The sequence below is a fragment of the Bos mutus genome, chromosome 18 (genome assembly GCF_027580195.1).
Source record: "Bos mutus isolate GX-2022 chromosome 18, NWIPB_WYAK_1.1, whole genome shotgun sequence".
Lineage (NCBI taxonomy): Eukaryota > Metazoa > Chordata > Mammalia > Artiodactyla > Bovidae > Bos > Bos mutus.
The window spans coordinates 6,607,103-6,623,984 of NC_091634.1; the positions used below are offsets into that span (position 1 = coordinate 6,607,103).

The window sequence follows — 16,882 nt, forward strand, 5'->3', positions numbered from 1 at the left end:
TTCTCTCATCCACTTACCCTTCTTCTCTTCCACACATTCACCCTTCGTCTTATTCAACAAACATTCAGCAGACATGTCTTGAGTTCATGCTATATGACACCCATTGTGCTGCCCAGAGGATCCCGATGAACCAGACCTACGTGCCAAGGCCCTTGAGCTGATGGAGTCTACAGTCAAGCAGAAGGACACGACTTGGGGCTGTGATCGGCACTCTGAAGACAAAGCACGGGTTGTGATGGAGAATGAGGGTCCTCCAGACTGGAGGGCACCTTTAGGGGGAGCCTGGACACAGAGAGACCAGGGAGGAGGCCACAGGACAGAGAGAGCCTGGGGAGAGGTTTCAAAGGCAGGCTGGCCGGCAGCATGTGCAAATAATTAGGCTGGGAGGGATTGCGGAGGAGGAGCTTCAATTAAAAAGAAAAAGAAAAAAAATGGAGGAGGAGATAAACATGCCTCCTTGAATTTCGCTTTGGATATTTTAAATTATGCACCCTGCTTTGGGATGGGAAGAATCAGAAGCCAGAAGCAGGGATAAACTGCTCAGAGAAGCCTCGATTCTCCCCCTTCTCTGGAGAGGAAAGAAGAATGAGCAGACTGATGACCATTTCCTGGCTGAAAGGAAGGGTGTATAACCCTTTGCAGAAGGACGTATTCCTCAGTGAGAGAGAAAACCATCAGAAAATCTCCCACTGGCAGCCCCTCTGTGTTCACGAGTCCACAAGGGAAGAGGGACGTCAGCCACCCTTGGGGATCCCAGATCAGGCAGGAGGACTGGTCACAGTCGACGCCTGCCCCCCGACCCCGCCACCCTCCTGCCCTTGAACCACTTGGCCAAGGTCCAGCTACCCTCCTCACCCTGGTCCTCCCCTCCCCTCTCTGAGCAAGCCCAGCCAGCAGGATCAGCACTGTTCAAACAACAGGAGAAGCCCACATCCAGGCAGAGTGGCAAGAGTGTGGGCAGTGGGCAGTCTCCCTCCCTGTCTCTCAAGCAGCCTCTGTCTGTCTCCAGAGCCCAGGTGTTGACAGTTCATCCCAACTTCTGAAAGAGGAGGGTGTTGTTCTCAGCATTAATGGTCTTAGTTCTTGGAGCAGTGATCAAACCTGTATCCTCTGCGTTGGCAGGCAGATTCTTAACCACTGGACCACCAGGGAAGTCCAGACACCATTTCTAAAGGTCATTGGTCAAGAGATGCAATATAATCCTGAAAAATGGCAAGGCAAAATGTGCCAGGAAAGATGGAATTAGGACCTTCAACACCTCTAGTTTGTAGAGCAGTTCCAGCCTGAAGTTATTAACTGTATGCTAAAACATATTCCTATATTGGCTCATAACACTACTGTTGGGCGTGTTCCCTCATGAATGGAAACAATGGAAAAAGTTAAATGGACGCTCAGTGGGAAAAAGAACAAAAGCAGTTGGCCATGACCCTTGTAAAAACTATATTACAATGTAAATGGATACAGAATGGAACTGCAAGGAATTTTATAAGCAGATTCTACAAAAAAACCTCTTTAAGAACCACAATATCAAGGACACAGAATTAAAAAGAACCCTTGTCATTTATTTCAGATAATCAGTGAATGATTTTTGTGTCTGAGAAAATAGACAAGTTGGGTTTACAGGAAGCAGGCTCAGAGAAAGACCAGTTTGCAGTCTGTTCGCAGGAAGTGCCCCAGGGGTGAGTCCCAGTGGAAGGGAAGGGAGGGGCGGGCTACGGGGAGCCTAAGGATGGGATCCTGCCTAATGACAACCTCTGCTCAGCCTTGGGGGCAGGGGGAGGCACCTCTGGAGCTAGATAGCCCTGCAGAGTGGTCCCCATTTAGCCCAGCATGCCAGACCTTTATCCCAGCAGGTTGTCTTGGGAAGAGGTTTAAGCTTGGGTGAGATGCCCTTTGCACATTCATCCCCGTGGGACACTATATGCGTTAATTACTGCCTTGACGCCCCACGACAACCCTGTGAGTTAGGTTTGTGGTGTCCATTTTATGGAGCGGGAGACTGAGAAGGGAGAAGGTGACTCGCTCAAACTCACATGCATGGTTTGGTGACAGGTCTGAAACGTGAGCCCAGTTCTGCCCATCACGCCACCAGCGGGACTCGCATACGCTAGCTGGTAGCCCGTGTGCATGGAAAACTGTTCTCTCAGGCATCGTCCCGGATGTCTGTCTTCCCTGAGAAGCCCCAGGTCCCCCAGCCGCAGGTTGCAGAAGGTTGCGGGAGGCGGGGTCGTCATTTAAGGATCTTGACCTCTGCATATTCGGTGGTGCTGGTGGCAGCCTGGTCCCGAGGCTCCCGGGGCCTCAGCTTGAGGAAACTGAGGGAGGCGTAATGAAGCTCCTGATCCTCCCCCGAGAGGGGGGCGGCCACGGCTGGGGGCGGGTAGTCCAGGGGGCTGCCTGGAGGACACTCATCCTGGTAACCCTGTGTGGAGGGGAAAGAAAGGCGTCATATTAGGGTAACAGGGTCTGGGGACTTCCCTGGTGGGCCAGTGGCCAAGACTCCGCCCACTCAGTGCAGGGTCCCTGGTCAGGGAACTAAGATCCCACAAGCCACCACTAAAACATCCCACATGCCCCATGGAAGGTCAAAGATCCGCAGGCTGAAACTGAGACCCAACACAGCCACATAAAAATAAATAATTGAAAAAATTTTTAAAGGGATAAAGAGATGGAAAAGAGCAAGAAGCGTCCACAAGTGAACCAGGAAACTGAACGTTCAGTCTTTTCATCTATTCACTCCAAACATTGGCTGGGCCCCCATTCATTCGTTCATTCAATGCTTGAGAGTATTAATGCCCAGCACTTGGTAATCAGTTGCCAGTCTTTTGGATTTCTCACAACAATCTACTTGGGAGACACTGTTATCCTCATTTATCAGGTGGAGATAAATGAGGGCTGTGGCAATAAAATTGGGCTTCCCTGGTGGCTCAGACGGTAAAGAATCCGCCTGCAGTGAGGGAGACCTGGGTTTGATCCCTGGGTTGGGAAGATCCCCTGGAGGAGGGCATGGCAACTCACTCCAGTACTCTAGCCTGGAGAATCCCCATGGACAGAGGAGCCTGGTGGGCTGCAGTCCATTGGGTCTCAAAGAGTTGGACATGACTGAGTGACTAAGCACACACACATCAGGTGGAGAAATTGAAGCTAAGTGAATGTCCCCAAGCCCGACATTTAATCTTTGGTAGGGCCAAGATTTATGCTAGGTCCTTCTGACTCCAGTACTGCCTTAAGGACCTGCTCTCCTGGTGCCAGGCGCTGGATATTCAGTGAGGAACAAAGACGATGCCACCCCCTATCTCGCAGTGGCAGTGGGGGAAGCAGACACTCAAGCTGTAGTCAGTTATATTACTATCTAATAGGACCGGAATGGGATGGATGTTATAAGAAGGTCAGGGATTTGCTCAGGCCTGGACTGACCTCAGGGACCACTCATCATTACAGAGTCAGGCAAACACAATCCCCAAACTGCATTATAAGCTTTTTTGTTTGCTTGTTTTTTGTTAATATTTATCTATTTATTTGGCTACACTGGGTCTTAGTTACAGCATGCCAACTCTTAGCTGCAGCACGTAGGATCTAGTTCCCCGACCAGAAGTGGAACCCGGGCCCCCTGCGTTGGGAACGTAGAGCCTTAACCACTGGACCACCAGGGAAGCCCCCATTATGAGTGTTATAATTGAAAGATCTTATGCCGGAAAGAGTTAACCTTGCCTGAAGAAAATTTGACCTTTTGCTCCAGCACCTGGGAGGGAACCTCTAAGCCCTTGAAATGTCTTGCCTGATAAGTTTGTCTCAGAACTTGCCTGGTGGTATCTTGGGGACCCCTGAAATTGATTTTGCTGGTAGTACATAGTAGTTATTTTGGGGAGATCCTTGCGGCATCCTGTCTTGGGGAGGTGAGGTAGGAAGTGGGGGCAACGTGGGTCTGGGGTCCAGAGAGAAAGGAGGAGGGCCCAGTTGGAAATAAATGCCATCAGTAAGATGGATTAGTGGTCCTTGGCTCTCGAGAGAGGAGCCAGAGGGCAAAAGGGAGGGGCTCCCAGGTCATTGGACTGAGTAGCTGTGTTGATGGGTTGTTGTTTTAGTGTCTGACTCTTTGCAACTCCATGGACTATATCCCACCAGGCTCCTCTGTCCATGGTACTTCCCAGGCAAGAATACTGGAGTGGGTTGCCATTTTCTCCTGCAGGGGATCTTCCCAACCCAGGGATAGAACTCATGTGTCCTGCATTGGCAGGTGGATTCTTTACCAGCTGAGCCACCTGGGAAGCCCCATGCTGATGGGACCTAAGAGGAAAAGTCTGTGTGGGTCGTGATGAGCACCTGAGTCATCACGAGGACTGCGGCCATGGCAGTCAGCCAGGTGGGGAGTCAGCCAGCTGGGATCCTGAGGGACCGAGGGCTCATCACTCACCTGGGAGGTGGGACCCAGTGTGCAAGGTTCATCCTTCTCACGGGCTGCCTTCCTGCAGGTCTTCACTCTGAGAGGGGAAGCCAGGACCTCTGAGCAGCCCAGCTGGCTCAGAGCTTGCAGAGTGGCTATTGCCCCCTTCCTAACCCCCTCCCCATCCCCACTTGAGGCTAGAAGGGCTGGAACTTCCCCTGGCAGGCCAGTGGCCAGTGGTTAAGACTCGGCTCTTCCACTGCAGGCTCGATTTCTGGTTGGGGAACTAAGATCCCACTTGCTGCGTGGGGCAGCCAAAAGATAAGAAAACTTGAGAGAGAGACAGGCTAGAAGGGCTGACCAAGGCCAAGAGGTAGGGCACGCACCTCGTCTCATGACCTTCATAGCAACAATGGGCATCCTTCACCAATGGCTGGGGTGCACGGTGGGGGGGACAGATCCTGCTCTGATTCCCTGACCCATGACCCGGTTCTCCAAAGCGCCATACCGTCCAGATTCCTCCAGAGGGGGCCCTCCAGGGATTCCAAGGCCATCCCCTTCCCCACCCTGCACTCGCCCGGCCCCCAGAGACGACACTAACCTGAAGAAGATGAGGCAGGAGCAGAGACTGAGCAGGCCAGCGGCGCCAGCTCCCCCGATGGCCCCCAGAAAAAATTCCCCTCCAAGCCTGGGCTTCCCTGCAGACGAGCAAGATTTACCCACGTGCCCCCTCCTCCTGTAGAGTTTGAGCTCTCCTGTCCTCAGTCCCCAGCCAGCCGAAGAACAGTTCTCTGCCCCCACCCCTGCCTCTCAACCCTCCTGCCCAGGCCCTTCTCCACACCAAGCATCATCTTCTCTAGGATGACTCCTGTCCCCTCTAAGCTTCTCCCCCTCCAACAGACCCCTGACCTGGCAGCAGCAGGACAGACCCGCTCCGGGCCCCGTGGACGTTCAGGGCCTCGCAGCTGAGGCTGAGGCCGGAGCTGAGCCCCTCACGGAGGCTCAGGGAGCCATTGGCCCAGGGCCCGGCGGAGCTGGAGGCGACCTCGAAGGAGGCGTTGCTGGTGTTGCTGAACTCCCCCTCCAGCAGCCCCTCGCCCAGCCACCAGCGCAGGGAGGGGGCCGGCCGGGCTCTGGAGGAGCAGCTGCAGCGCAGACCCTTGTCCTCCTGGGAGCAGGAGGGGCCCAGCAGCTGCGGGGGTGCTGCAGGGAGGGAGGAGAGTCAGTGGTGTCTGTCCCCTCCCTGCACCCGAGTTTCCTCTCCCCGGGGGGTTTTCTTCCCCCCTTCCCCTGCAGCTCACTCTGCACAGAGAGATGCACGGAGATCCACAGGGAGCCCCGAGGGTGCTGAGCTCGGCAGGTGAGTTCGCCTTCGTGGCCCGACTCCACTCGGGGCAGGTACAGGACCCCAGGGCTTGAAGGATGTGAGGGGCTCAGGGTCTGGCTCCCCCGGGACCAGCTCAGTGTGGCTGGGGGGTTGCTGTCGGTGTCGCAGGCCAGGCGCAGAGAGTCTCCTTCCAGAACAGGAAGAGATGAGCCATTCCCCAGGTGTTTTAGCTCTGGAGAGAGAGAGAGACGCAGAGAGACATAGGGGCACAGACAGCTGAGCCCAGACTCTGAAGCCCTGTCTCTGTTTCTCTATCCTGTTTGTTTTTTTCAAGTTGCCAAGAGATCCCACAAGTAGCTTTAAGCAGCTTTATAGAGACATAATTCACAAACCATACAATTCCATTTACATACCACTTGAAAGTCACTCGGATAACCATCACCACAGTCAATTTTAGAACATTTTCACGACCCCCTCCGAAACACTCTGCACCCCTCAGCCATTTCCCCCAATCCTTCCATTAACCCAGCCCTATGTGACCACGACTGTCTCTCTAGATTTGTGTCTTCCAGACGTGGTGTGTAAACATCGGGCTTCTTCCCCTCAAGGTGATGTTTCTGAGGTTCATCTACGTGTATCCGGAATGAACGGGGGGTGGGGCCTTGGTGGGTGGGGCTCTCCCTTCTCTGCGATCCCTGCCATGCTGCACGGCCCTCCCTTCCTACCTGTGCCAATTCCTCCGGAGAGGCTGATGGTCAGCTTCTGGGGAGGATCTGGAGGCAGAGACGCCATGGTGAGGAAGGGAGTCCGAGCTGCCCCTGCCCCAGCCCCCTTCCCAGGGTCCCCCACACTTCCAGAAGCAAAGCAGAACAGGACCCCCCCCACCCAAGCCCCTGGCTTGGGGTCACCAGCGCCCATTCCCAGCCCCACAGGCACCCCGAGGGCCTGGCCCGGTGCTCACAGGACACATTGAGCGTGACAGTCCTCTCTGCGCTCACAGAAGCCCTGCGGAAGGTCACCCGACAGGTGAGGCTCGTCCCGTGATCCTGCGGGCGGGGGGTGAGCAGGATCTCCGAGGAGTTATAGGCCTCCGTGGAGTCCAGTCCCGGGGGTCTGAGGGCAGCCCCGGTCCAAGAGATGGTGGGGGGCTTGGCCCAGTCACAGGCCTCTGGCAGGGAGCATTTGAGGTGGCTGCTGGAGCCGGACTCCAGGGGCTCCTCGATGTGGACATTGGGGGTCCATGTTCATGCTGGAGAGGAGAGATGGAGAGGCCAGACCCCAAGGGGCACCCCTATGTGTGCCCACCCTGATCTGACTGTGGGCCACTGTCCCCCACTGCCCTCAGAGATGGAGGGGCAGGGTCCATCCTTCCCACCCTCCCTGACCTCGGTTCCTGGGGACCCTTCCATACCGATCACGTTCACAGTGAGCTGGTTATTCTTGTAACTGTGTTCTGCAGCTTCTCTTATCAGCTGAAAATAATAGTTTCCACTGTCCCTCTTGCGGGCCTCTGCGATGCCCAGGGAGCAGTTGTTGGCCCTGGGGTCCCCAAGGAGGTGGAATGGGATATTTCTCTTCTTCTTCCCACCCTGGGCTGAGTTGTCTGTGGCCACAAGAACATCCTCTTGGAGTCTATCCTCTTTCCGGAACCATGCGCCGTAAACGTGTGTGGACTTGGCCCAGCCAAGCTGGGGGTAGGAGACGTTACAGGGCACGGAGACGCACAGACCCTCCTGCACTGTCACCGATCCCTGCACTTGCAGCTGGTATAGTGATTCCTTCTCCGGGGACCCTGGAGGAACACAGAGGCTCAGCTGCAGCCCCAGAGCCAGCCCGGGACCCGCTCTCCCCATGACCCACTCACCCGCCCACAGCAGGGGCAGCAGGGGCAGCAGCAGCAGCCTCTCCATGTCCAAGGGGCCAGGAGTTCCCAGGGCAGTCCAGTTTCTGGACCTGCTTCTCTGTCCGTGAAGGAAGCTCCAACAGGACAGGGAGAGTGACCATCCACAAATGAGCAAAAGAGGAAGCTCGGAGCTGCCGAAGTCTGGTAAATATCTCTTCTGACTTCTCCTTTCCTGCTTGGACGTTGCAGGGCAGCTCTAATTCAGGATGCAGCCACCCTGGGTGAGCCTCGGGCCAGTGGGGCTCTCAAGGGAAATGGGTGGGGAGGGGCTGCAGAGGCAGGGATGCAGTCATTCATTCATTTGCCAGGCAAATGTCGACTCCATGAAGGAGCTGAGGGCAGAGGAAGGCAAGGCCTCACAAATCCTGCCTCACTGTTTTCGCGACCCCAAACCCAGGATCCCCAAAGGACACAATCTCCCTGCCTGTCCTGGGGACATGTCTGTGTCCACATAAGGCCTCCAGCTCCACAGTAGGAAGTGAACTATTTACACAGGGCCCCATGCTCCGAAGGGCTTCCCAACTGAGGTTTGATGCTCTAAGAGGGTCATCTTGAAATTGCTAATAATTTTGATCTTTGACTTTGTGTTCTATAAGTGAAATCTCATGGGATAAGGAGCACACACCTGGGGAACTGGAAGCTTGGATCACACCAGGTCGATCCAGGGACAGCCTAGATCAAGAGACAGGTTCTCAGCCCCCTTCCCACCTCCATCCCCCTACTCAGGCATAGAGAGAGTCTGGAACGTGCTGTGTTGAGTGCCTGTGAGAGTCTACACTGCTCACCCGCCCCCCAACTCCCAGTCAAACCTGAGGAATTGGCCATTAGCTAGTAAATTAAAAACACTGAAGAGGGACTTCCGAGGTGGTCCAATGGCTAAGACTCCGGGCTCCTAATGCAGGGGGTTCAATCCATAGTCTAGTTGGGGAACTAGATCCCACATGCTGCAATTAAGATTTGGTATGCTGCAATGAAGATCAAAGAACTAAGAGCTGGCTCAGCCAGATAAATGTATTAATATATATATACGTTATAATTTATTATTATTATTTATTATAATATATATATATTTGCACAGGGCCACATACTTGGAAGGGGACTACATTTTAAAGTAGACTACTGGTTGCCTGGGGCTGTGGGTGTGATTGTTGATGGGTGTGAGGTCTCCTTTTAGGAGAGATGTAAAAGTTCTGGAACCAGATGGTGGAGAGGGTGCCACACCATCGAGAATGCACTTTGTGTCATGGAATTGTATACTTTAAAATGGTTAAAATGGTAAATTCTACGTGATGGGTATTTTACAACTTTTTTTTTTTTTTAATTTGGCCACACTGCATGGCTTGTGGGATCTTAGTTCCCTGACCAGGCATTGAACCTGTGCCCCCTGCAGTGGAAGCTCTGTGTCTTAACCACAGGACTGCCAGGGAAATCCCCCATCAATTTTTTTTTTAATGCTAAAAAAAAAAGGAAAAAGTTTTTTCCTACTTTTTTTTTTTTTTTTGGTCAAAGGGGCCGCACATTTTCATTTTGTCTGGGGGCCTGCAGAAGATTTAGGCATCTCCAGTGAGAAGCTTCCAGACTGAGACCTGTGCTAGCAGGAGAGCATGGTCAGCACTGCCCAGAGGCTGAGTTGATGAGTGTCCATCCCTCTCCTGAAGGTCAGAACAAAATAGCAACGAAGGACGCGTATCTGGGGCGACTCTGTTGGCCAGCTCCAACCCAGCTCCCCAAGTGACTGGCAATGCACGTAGTCAAGAATTAACCTCGGGATTTCCCTGGCAGTCCAGGGGTTAAGACTCCATGCTTCCACTGCAGGGGGTTCGGGTTTAATCCCTGGTCTGGGAACTAAGATGGCCAGAAAAAAAAAAATTACCTTCATCCAAAGAGAGGTGTGGGCTTTGCCCAGCAACTGTGAGGGAATGCTAAGCCCTTGGCATGCGTGTCTCGGTGTCCACATTTCCTTTTTTTTTTTTTTTTAAAAAAAGAATACCTACCAGTCATATTGGATTGCATGCATGCGTGCTAAGTCGCTTCAGTTGTGTCTGATTCTTTGCAACCCTATGGACTGTAGCCCACCAGGCTCCTCTGTCTATGGGGATTCTCCAGGGAAGAATACTAGAGTGAGTTGCCATGCCATCCTCCAGGGGATCTCCCCGACCCAGGGATCAAACCAGAATCTCTTACGTCTCCTGCATTGGCAGGTGAGTTCTTTGCCACTAGCGCCACCTGGGAAGCCCTCATATTGGATTAGGGCCCCCCCCGCCCCCAACCCCGACCATGACTTCATCTAACTTGATCACATGCAAAGACCTTGTTTCCAAACAAGGTCCCATTCACAGGGATTGGGGGTTGGGACTTGAACATCTTTTGTTGGGCGGGGGGACACAAACCTATAACAGGCCCCCAGTAAGCACTAGACTCCAAGGTCTATGCTCCATCTGCATTGTCACACGTTGCCCCTGGGTGTATTGGTCAGCTCTGAGTTGCCGTAACATACCACTCAGCTGGTAAAGAATCTACCTGCAATGCAGGAGACCCTGGTTCAATTCCTGGGTTGGGAAGATCCCTGGGGAAGGGATAAGCTACCCACGCCAGTATTCTTGGGCTTCCCTGGTGGCTCAGACGGTAAAGAATCTGCCTGCAATTCAGGAGACCTGGGTTCGATCTCTGGATTGGAAAGATCCCCTGGAGGAGGGCATGGCAACCCACTCCAGTATTCTTGCCTGGAGAATCCCCATGGACAGAGGAGTCTGGTGGGCTGCAGTCCATGGGGTTGCAAAGAGTCAGACACGACTGAGTGACTAAGCACAGCGCAACATATCACACTCTGGGCAGCTTATACAACATAAATGTGGGAAAAAAAAAAAACAGAAATGTACTTTCTCACAGTTCTGGAGGCCAGAAGTCCAAGATCAAGATCAAGATCAAGGTGTCTGCCTGGAGAGGGCCTGCTTCCTGGCCGGGAGATGATTGCCTCCTCACTGTCCCCTCACGTGGCAGAGACAGAGAGAGGGAGAGACAGAGAGAGGATGCTCCTGTCTGTGTCTCTTCCTCTAAGGACACTAATCCTATTGTATAAGGATCCCACCCTTATGACTTCAATAACCTTGCTCCCTTGTCTTCCTCTCCAACTACAGTCATGTGTGGGGGTTAGGGCTTCAACTTATGAACTGGAGGGGACACAGTTGAGTCCATAGCACTGGGAAAATTAACCACTGTCCACAGTGGAAGAGGCCACCAGAAGCGTGTGCCTGGCCTCCCCTCAGTACTGCCTTGGGCAATTTTTACTTTGCAGATTCTATTCTATTTTCTATTCTCTTCTATTCTATGGACTTCCCAGGTGGCTCAGTGGTAAAGAATCCACCTGCCAATGCAGGGTACTGGCTTCTATCCCTGGGTTGGGAAGATCCCCTGGAGAAGGAAATGGCAATCCACTTCAGTACTCTTGCCTGGGAAATCCCATGAACAGAGGAGCCTGGCCAGCTATAGCCCATGGGGATCACAAAAAGAGTCAGACAGGACTTAGTGACTAAACAACAACACAACATTCTATTTTTCCCTTTGGCTGTGCCACATGGCTTGCAAGATCTTAGTTCCTCCACCAGGAATCAAAATTGGAACCTGGGCAGTAAAAGTGCAAAGTCCTAAACACTGGACCACTAGGGGATTCCCAGGTGTGCAGATTTTAATCTGTATCCTTCTGTTGTAACAAAGCATCAGTATAACAATTTCTCTGAATTCTTTAAGTCTTTCCAATGACTAATTGAACTTCAGAGTGGTTTGGGGGCATAACTAGAACAGTCTGTTTCCCTCCTCAGACTGCGGTGCAAAAAGCCATGGTTTCCCTAAGTGGGGGCGATGGTGCCCCCCTATGAGGGTCTGTCCAACCTGGGGACCAGAACTCACATTCTCGGGTGCTACCTGCCCCCCACCCCCACTGCTGCCCCACAATCATCAGCTCTCACAGAGCTCAGAGCTTGTGTAGGATGGAGAGTTGCTGACCAGGAAAACTGCTGAGTTTTATTACAGATACTAGAAGGAAACAGGGGAAATGCAGCCTGAAAATGCACAAATGCTCAGTTCCTTTTCATCTCTGGCTAGTTCCTCACTTTACTTCCCTATTGCTTGGTCTTTCAAACAGGAGGCTACATCACTTTTAACTGAATGGCCCCCGCTGGTACCAAGCTGCGGCATGTCCCTCCCCTTGCCCTTGCTACTGTGTCATCTGCACCCCGGGCTGGGGGCCATGGAGAGCAGCCCTCGGGGCACAGGCTCTCAGGAGAAGGAGCACCAGGACCTCTGTCTGTGCTTTGTCTTGTTTTGAGTCAGTTTTCCAATTTCTGCTGAGTTGCAGAATGGGCCCAGAACACTTCCCTTCTTTCAAATCAATTAGACTGTTCATTGCTTGTCCAATAGATGGCCAGAAAGACTGGGAGCGGGGAGGTCAGCCGCTGGCAGGATTCCAGGGAGACCCAGGGCCACAGGACATGGGCACTTAGTGGGTGCTCAGGACCCAGGTGTCACTCCAAGTCAGGAACTCTATTCCTTCTCTGCTGCGAGAGATGTCATTGCCTCTGGGTCTTCTTGGCCTGAAAACTACGTTCGGCTGCCTGAATATAGGGTTCCACCCCTCTCGGGAGAAATAGTAGGGTGGAGAGTGTATCCCAGATGTGTGTGTATGTAAACTCTTGCACGTGTCTGCAAGTGTGTTTGGGGCCCAGGACAGACCATCTCAAAATATGCTTCAGGACTTCCCTGGTGGTCCAGGGGTTAAGAATCCACCTTCCAGTGCAGGGGACGTGGGTTGGATCCCTGGATGGGGAACTAAGATCCCACATGCTGCGGGGCAACTAAACCCACAAGCCTCAACTATAGAGAAGCCCGTGCAACTGAGACCTGATGCAGCCAAAAATAAATGTTTTTTAAAAAAGAAGAAGAAAATGGCCAACATAAGACACTCTGACCCCCCTTTCTTTCTCCCTGAAAGCAGAAAATAAATCTCTCCTGTGAAAGGTATCCTCCCCATACCTGAAGGAGGACACCCTTATCAGCAGACATAGGGAATCAAGCCAAGAAGCCTGAGTAAACAAACCTTCCTGTGCTTAGTCATAGACGTGTCCGACTCTTTGTGACTCCATGGACTGTACTCTCCAGGCTCCTCTGTCCATCGGGATTCTCCAGGCAAGAATACTGGAGTTTGTTGCCATGCCCTCCTCTAGGGGATCTTCCCAATTCAGGGATCAAACCCAGGTCTCCCGCAATGCAGGCTGATTCTTGACTATCTGAGCCACCAGGGAAGCCCAAACAAACCTCGGGAAACCTTGGGTTACTGCCTTGATTTCCTGTCACAAGACTAAATTCTCTTTAGAGTCTCACTAATTGGGCCCCCAAAGCCTCTTTATCCTGTCAACTCCTCACAGATTTATTGTTTCTTTGCCTGAAAAGTATAAATGCTGTCCAAGTTGGCCACTTCTTAAGTCCCATCCCAGGTGGAGGATTCTAAAACACAGTGTCTGTGACCAGCTGATAGCAGCCCCCAGAGACATCCTGGTCTTAATCCCTGGAACCTGTGACTATGTTACCTTGCAGGACAAAAGGCCTTTGCAGCTGTGATCACGTTCAGGATTTGGGGATGGAGAGATTCCCCAGGTGGACTTCACTGTGATCACAGGTTTATGAGAGAGAGGCAGAGAGAGGGAACTCGGACCACAGCAGGGGGAAAGGAGTAGACGGCAACACAAGAGATTGTAGTGATACCTTCAGGGCTTCCCTGGTGGCTCCCTGAGAAATACCATGGACAGAGGGGCCTGGGGGCTGCTGTCCAGGGGGTCGCAAAAGAGTCGGACACGACTGAGCGACTAAACACGTGACGCCACCACCCAAACCTGCAAAAAGCAAGGAGGAGATTCACCTTAAGATCCTCTGGAAGAAACAACTGCTGCCAACATTTTGATTTTATCCCCCTGAGACTCCTTTTAGACTTCTGGACTCCAGAACCATATGACGATGTATTTGTGTTGTTTTAAGTTGAAATTGAAGCCCTGCTCCCCTGAGAGGCTCCAGGGGAGAACCCATCCTCCTGCCTCCGGGCCCCTTCTGCCATCTGCAAAGCCAACGGCGTCGCTTTCTCTGCCTGACTCCGCTTTTATCTGCTTTTCCATCACGCGTCCTTCTCTTCTGTGCTCAAATCTCCCTCCGCCTCCCTCTTAGGAAAATCCTTGTGGTTACATTTAGGGCCAACTCAGGGAACCCCCGATAATTGCCCCATCTCAAAATGCTTAGCTTAACCACATCAGCAGGGTCCTTTCTACCACAGAAATTACCATCCACAGGTTTCCAAAGATAAGGACCTGGATACCTTGGAGGGCTCTGTTCTTGCACATAAATATTGCATGATTCCCTTTACACGAAGTGCTCAAACTGGGCAAAGTCACAGGGGCAGAAAGCAGATTAGTGGTGTCCAGGAGCTGAGCGGAGGGCGGTTTGGGGGGTGACTGACTGTTTAACTGGTTTAGGGTTCCTGTTTGGGGGTGGGGGAAGGGATGAAAAAGTTCTGGAGTGAGATAGCAGTGATGGTTGTGCCACATTATGAATGTGCCAAATGCCACTGAATTACACACTTTAAGATGGTTAAAACCGTAAATTGTACGTTATGGATTTTTAAAAAATGGAGTACAGTTGATTTACAGTGCGTTAGTCTCAGGTGTGAAGGCAATGGCAACCCACTCGTGTTCTTGCCTGGAGAATCCCAGGGACGGGGGAGCCTGGTGGGCTGCCGTCTGTGGGGTCGCACAGAGTCAGACACGACTAAAGCGACTTAGCAGCAGCAGCAGCAGCAGTCTCAAGTGTACAGCAAAGTGATTCAGTTACATATATACATATATATGTTCTTTTTCAGATTCTTTCCCATTACAGGTTATTACAAAATATTGAGCAGAGTTCACTGTGCTGTATACAGTAGGTCCTCGTTGTTTGCCTGTTTTATATATAGTAGCTCATATCTGTTAATTCCAAACGCCTCATTTATCCCTCTCCCTGCTTTCTTCTTTGGAAGCCATAACTTTTTTTTCCTGCACTGGCAGGTGGATTTCTTTACCACTGAGCCACCTGGGTCATGTATGAGTCATGTATGGATGTGAGAGTTGGACTATAAAGAAAGCTGAGCACTGAAGAATTGGTGCTTTTGAACTGTGGTGTTGGAGAAGAATCTTGAGAGTCCCTTGGACTGCAAGGAGATCCAGCCAGTCCATCCTAAAGGACATCGTCCTGAATATTCATTGGAAGGACTAATGCTGAAGCTGAAACTCCAGTACTTTGGCCACCTGATGTGAAGAACTGACTCACTGGGAAAGACCCTGATGATGGGAAAGATTGAAGGCAGGAAGAGAAGGGATGATAGAGGATGAGATGGTTGGATGGCATCTCTGACTCTATGGACATGAGTTTGAGCAAGCTCCGGGTGTTGGTGATGGACAGGGAAGCCTGGTGTGCTGCAGTCCATGGGGTTGCAAAGAGTCAGACAAGACAGGGACTGAACTGAACTGAGCCACCTGGGAAGCCCAAGATGGTCATAGGGAACTCCAAGCGGAACTTGAACATGGTTGAACATTTAGGGCAAGACCACAGAGCAGCAGGTATGATACAGGTATCCTGGGACCTGGTCATGTAATTGGCCTGCACCTTCTGGCCCTGTTAGATCCCCTTCTCCTGAGAGGGCTAATGCCACGCCCAACCTTACTTCATAGTTTATCACAATTCAGAACTGAAGAGGCAGCTCCATGAATCTTACTGACCAGCTCACTTTCCTTTCCTTGTACATCTATACTTCAGTGTGGATGTCGTTGACAGTAAGAAAATGATTTATTTACTTGTCTGGCTATTCTGCTGACCCAGAGATAGGGCCCCAAGCTAGTTTCAGTCGTGATTCCAACACTGACTGTTGTGTTGTTGGGGCCTAGGCTCTGCTAGAGTATTTCACTGGCTTCAGCACCCACACCGCCCCCTCCTCCACCCCACCACTATGCCAAGGAAATGGGGTTTATTTCTACCCCAAATTCTATGCCAAGGAAAAGCCTCTGGGCTGGGAATTGGGGATCACTGGGCTCAACTCAAGAGTTCTCCTTAGGAGAAAAAAAATATGGCTTTGGTGATCCCTACTCTGATCCTCAGTTTTCTTTTCTGTAAAATGGGAAATTTTAGCAATTGATTTAATAAACATACCAGACCCTTCAAAATAATTTACAAATATTAACTCATTTAATATTCATGATGACCCTATGAAGCAGGTGTTATTAGACCCATTTTAGAGCAGAGGAAATTGAGGCACAGAGAGGCTATGCAAGCTGCCCAAGGTCACACAGCCGGCAGGACTCCACCCGGGGTTGTCTCATACAAGTCTAGGCGAGGAGGCCTCCCTGGACCGGCGGGGTGGTGAATTTGAGGTACTGTCCGTCCTCACCCACCAAATACGCGCTCTGGGAGATGCACGGAGGCATTTAATGAACATTGTGGAATGAAGGGATAAGTGGGTATCTTAGGATGGCCACATTCCTTCGTGACCACCTGCGCCCTCCTGCCATGCTCTGTTCGGGGAATTCTATTCGTGGTCAGGGCTTCAGTCGCAGTAAACCCGACCCTCAGGGCGAGCTGGAACCCCAAGATCAAGCGCTTGGGCTGAGTAGAGGATAGAGGATAACTCATTCACGTCGGGGCACGGGCGCCCCCTGGCGGTAGAGTCCTGCTAAGACTCTGAAGTCTTAGCTGAAGCTAAAACTCCAGTACTTTGGCCACCTGATGTGAAGAACTGACTCCTTGGAAAAGAAAAGACCCTGATGATGGGAAAGATTGAAGGCAGGAAGAGAAGGGAATGATAGAGGATGAGATGGTTGGATGGCATCTCCGACTCTATGGACATGAGTTTGAGCAAGCTCCGGGTGTTGGTGATGGACAGGGAAGCCTGGTGTGCTGCAGTCCATGGGGTTGCAAAGAGTCAGACAAGACAGGGACTGAACTGAACTGAGCCACCTGGGAAGCCCAAGATGGTCATAGGGAACTCCAAGCGGAACTTGAACATGGTTGAACATTCAGGGCAAGACCAGGAGCCTCCGGGACACAGGAAACGTTTGCTTTGGGCAGAGTGGGATCTGGCATCTCAAAGTGAGTTGATAGCGATTGTATTAGGTGGCAGTGTCTGAAAATCAGTGTATGATGCTGGCTGCCGTCTACCAGTGGCTTCCAAACTTTTCTTACCGTGATGCAAAGCTATTAC

General features: G+C 51.8%; 2 protein-coding genes across 2 annotated transcripts; both read right to left on the reverse strand.

The window, feature by feature from the left end:
- Positions 1–1,208: 1,208 nt before the first annotated feature.
- SIGLEC11 (sialic acid binding Ig like lectin 11) lies at positions 1,209–6,955 on the reverse strand (the record flags this gene model as incomplete). Its single annotated transcript, XM_005905035.3, has 7 exons — positions 1,209–2,422; positions 4,415–4,481; positions 4,986–5,082; positions 5,294–5,587; positions 5,686–5,943; positions 6,437–6,484; positions 6,673–6,955. Coding segments are annotated over 7 exons (1,239 nt in total), but the record flags the coding sequence as incomplete, so codon positions are not given.
- LOC138991745 (myeloid cell surface antigen CD33-like) lies at positions 6,823–7,716 on the reverse strand. The gene is made up of 3 exons (XM_070387299.1): positions 7,576–7,716; positions 7,123–7,503; positions 6,823–6,960 (listed from the first exon to the last, which is right to left on the reverse strand). Exons 1-3 carry the CDS (start codon positions 7,619–7,621, stop codon positions 6,956–6,958), a joined length of 432 nt encoding a protein of 143 aa, XP_070243400.1. The 5' UTR covers positions 7,622–7,716; the 3' UTR covers positions 6,823–6,955.
- Between the last annotated feature and the right edge of the window lie 9,166 nt (positions 7,717–16,882).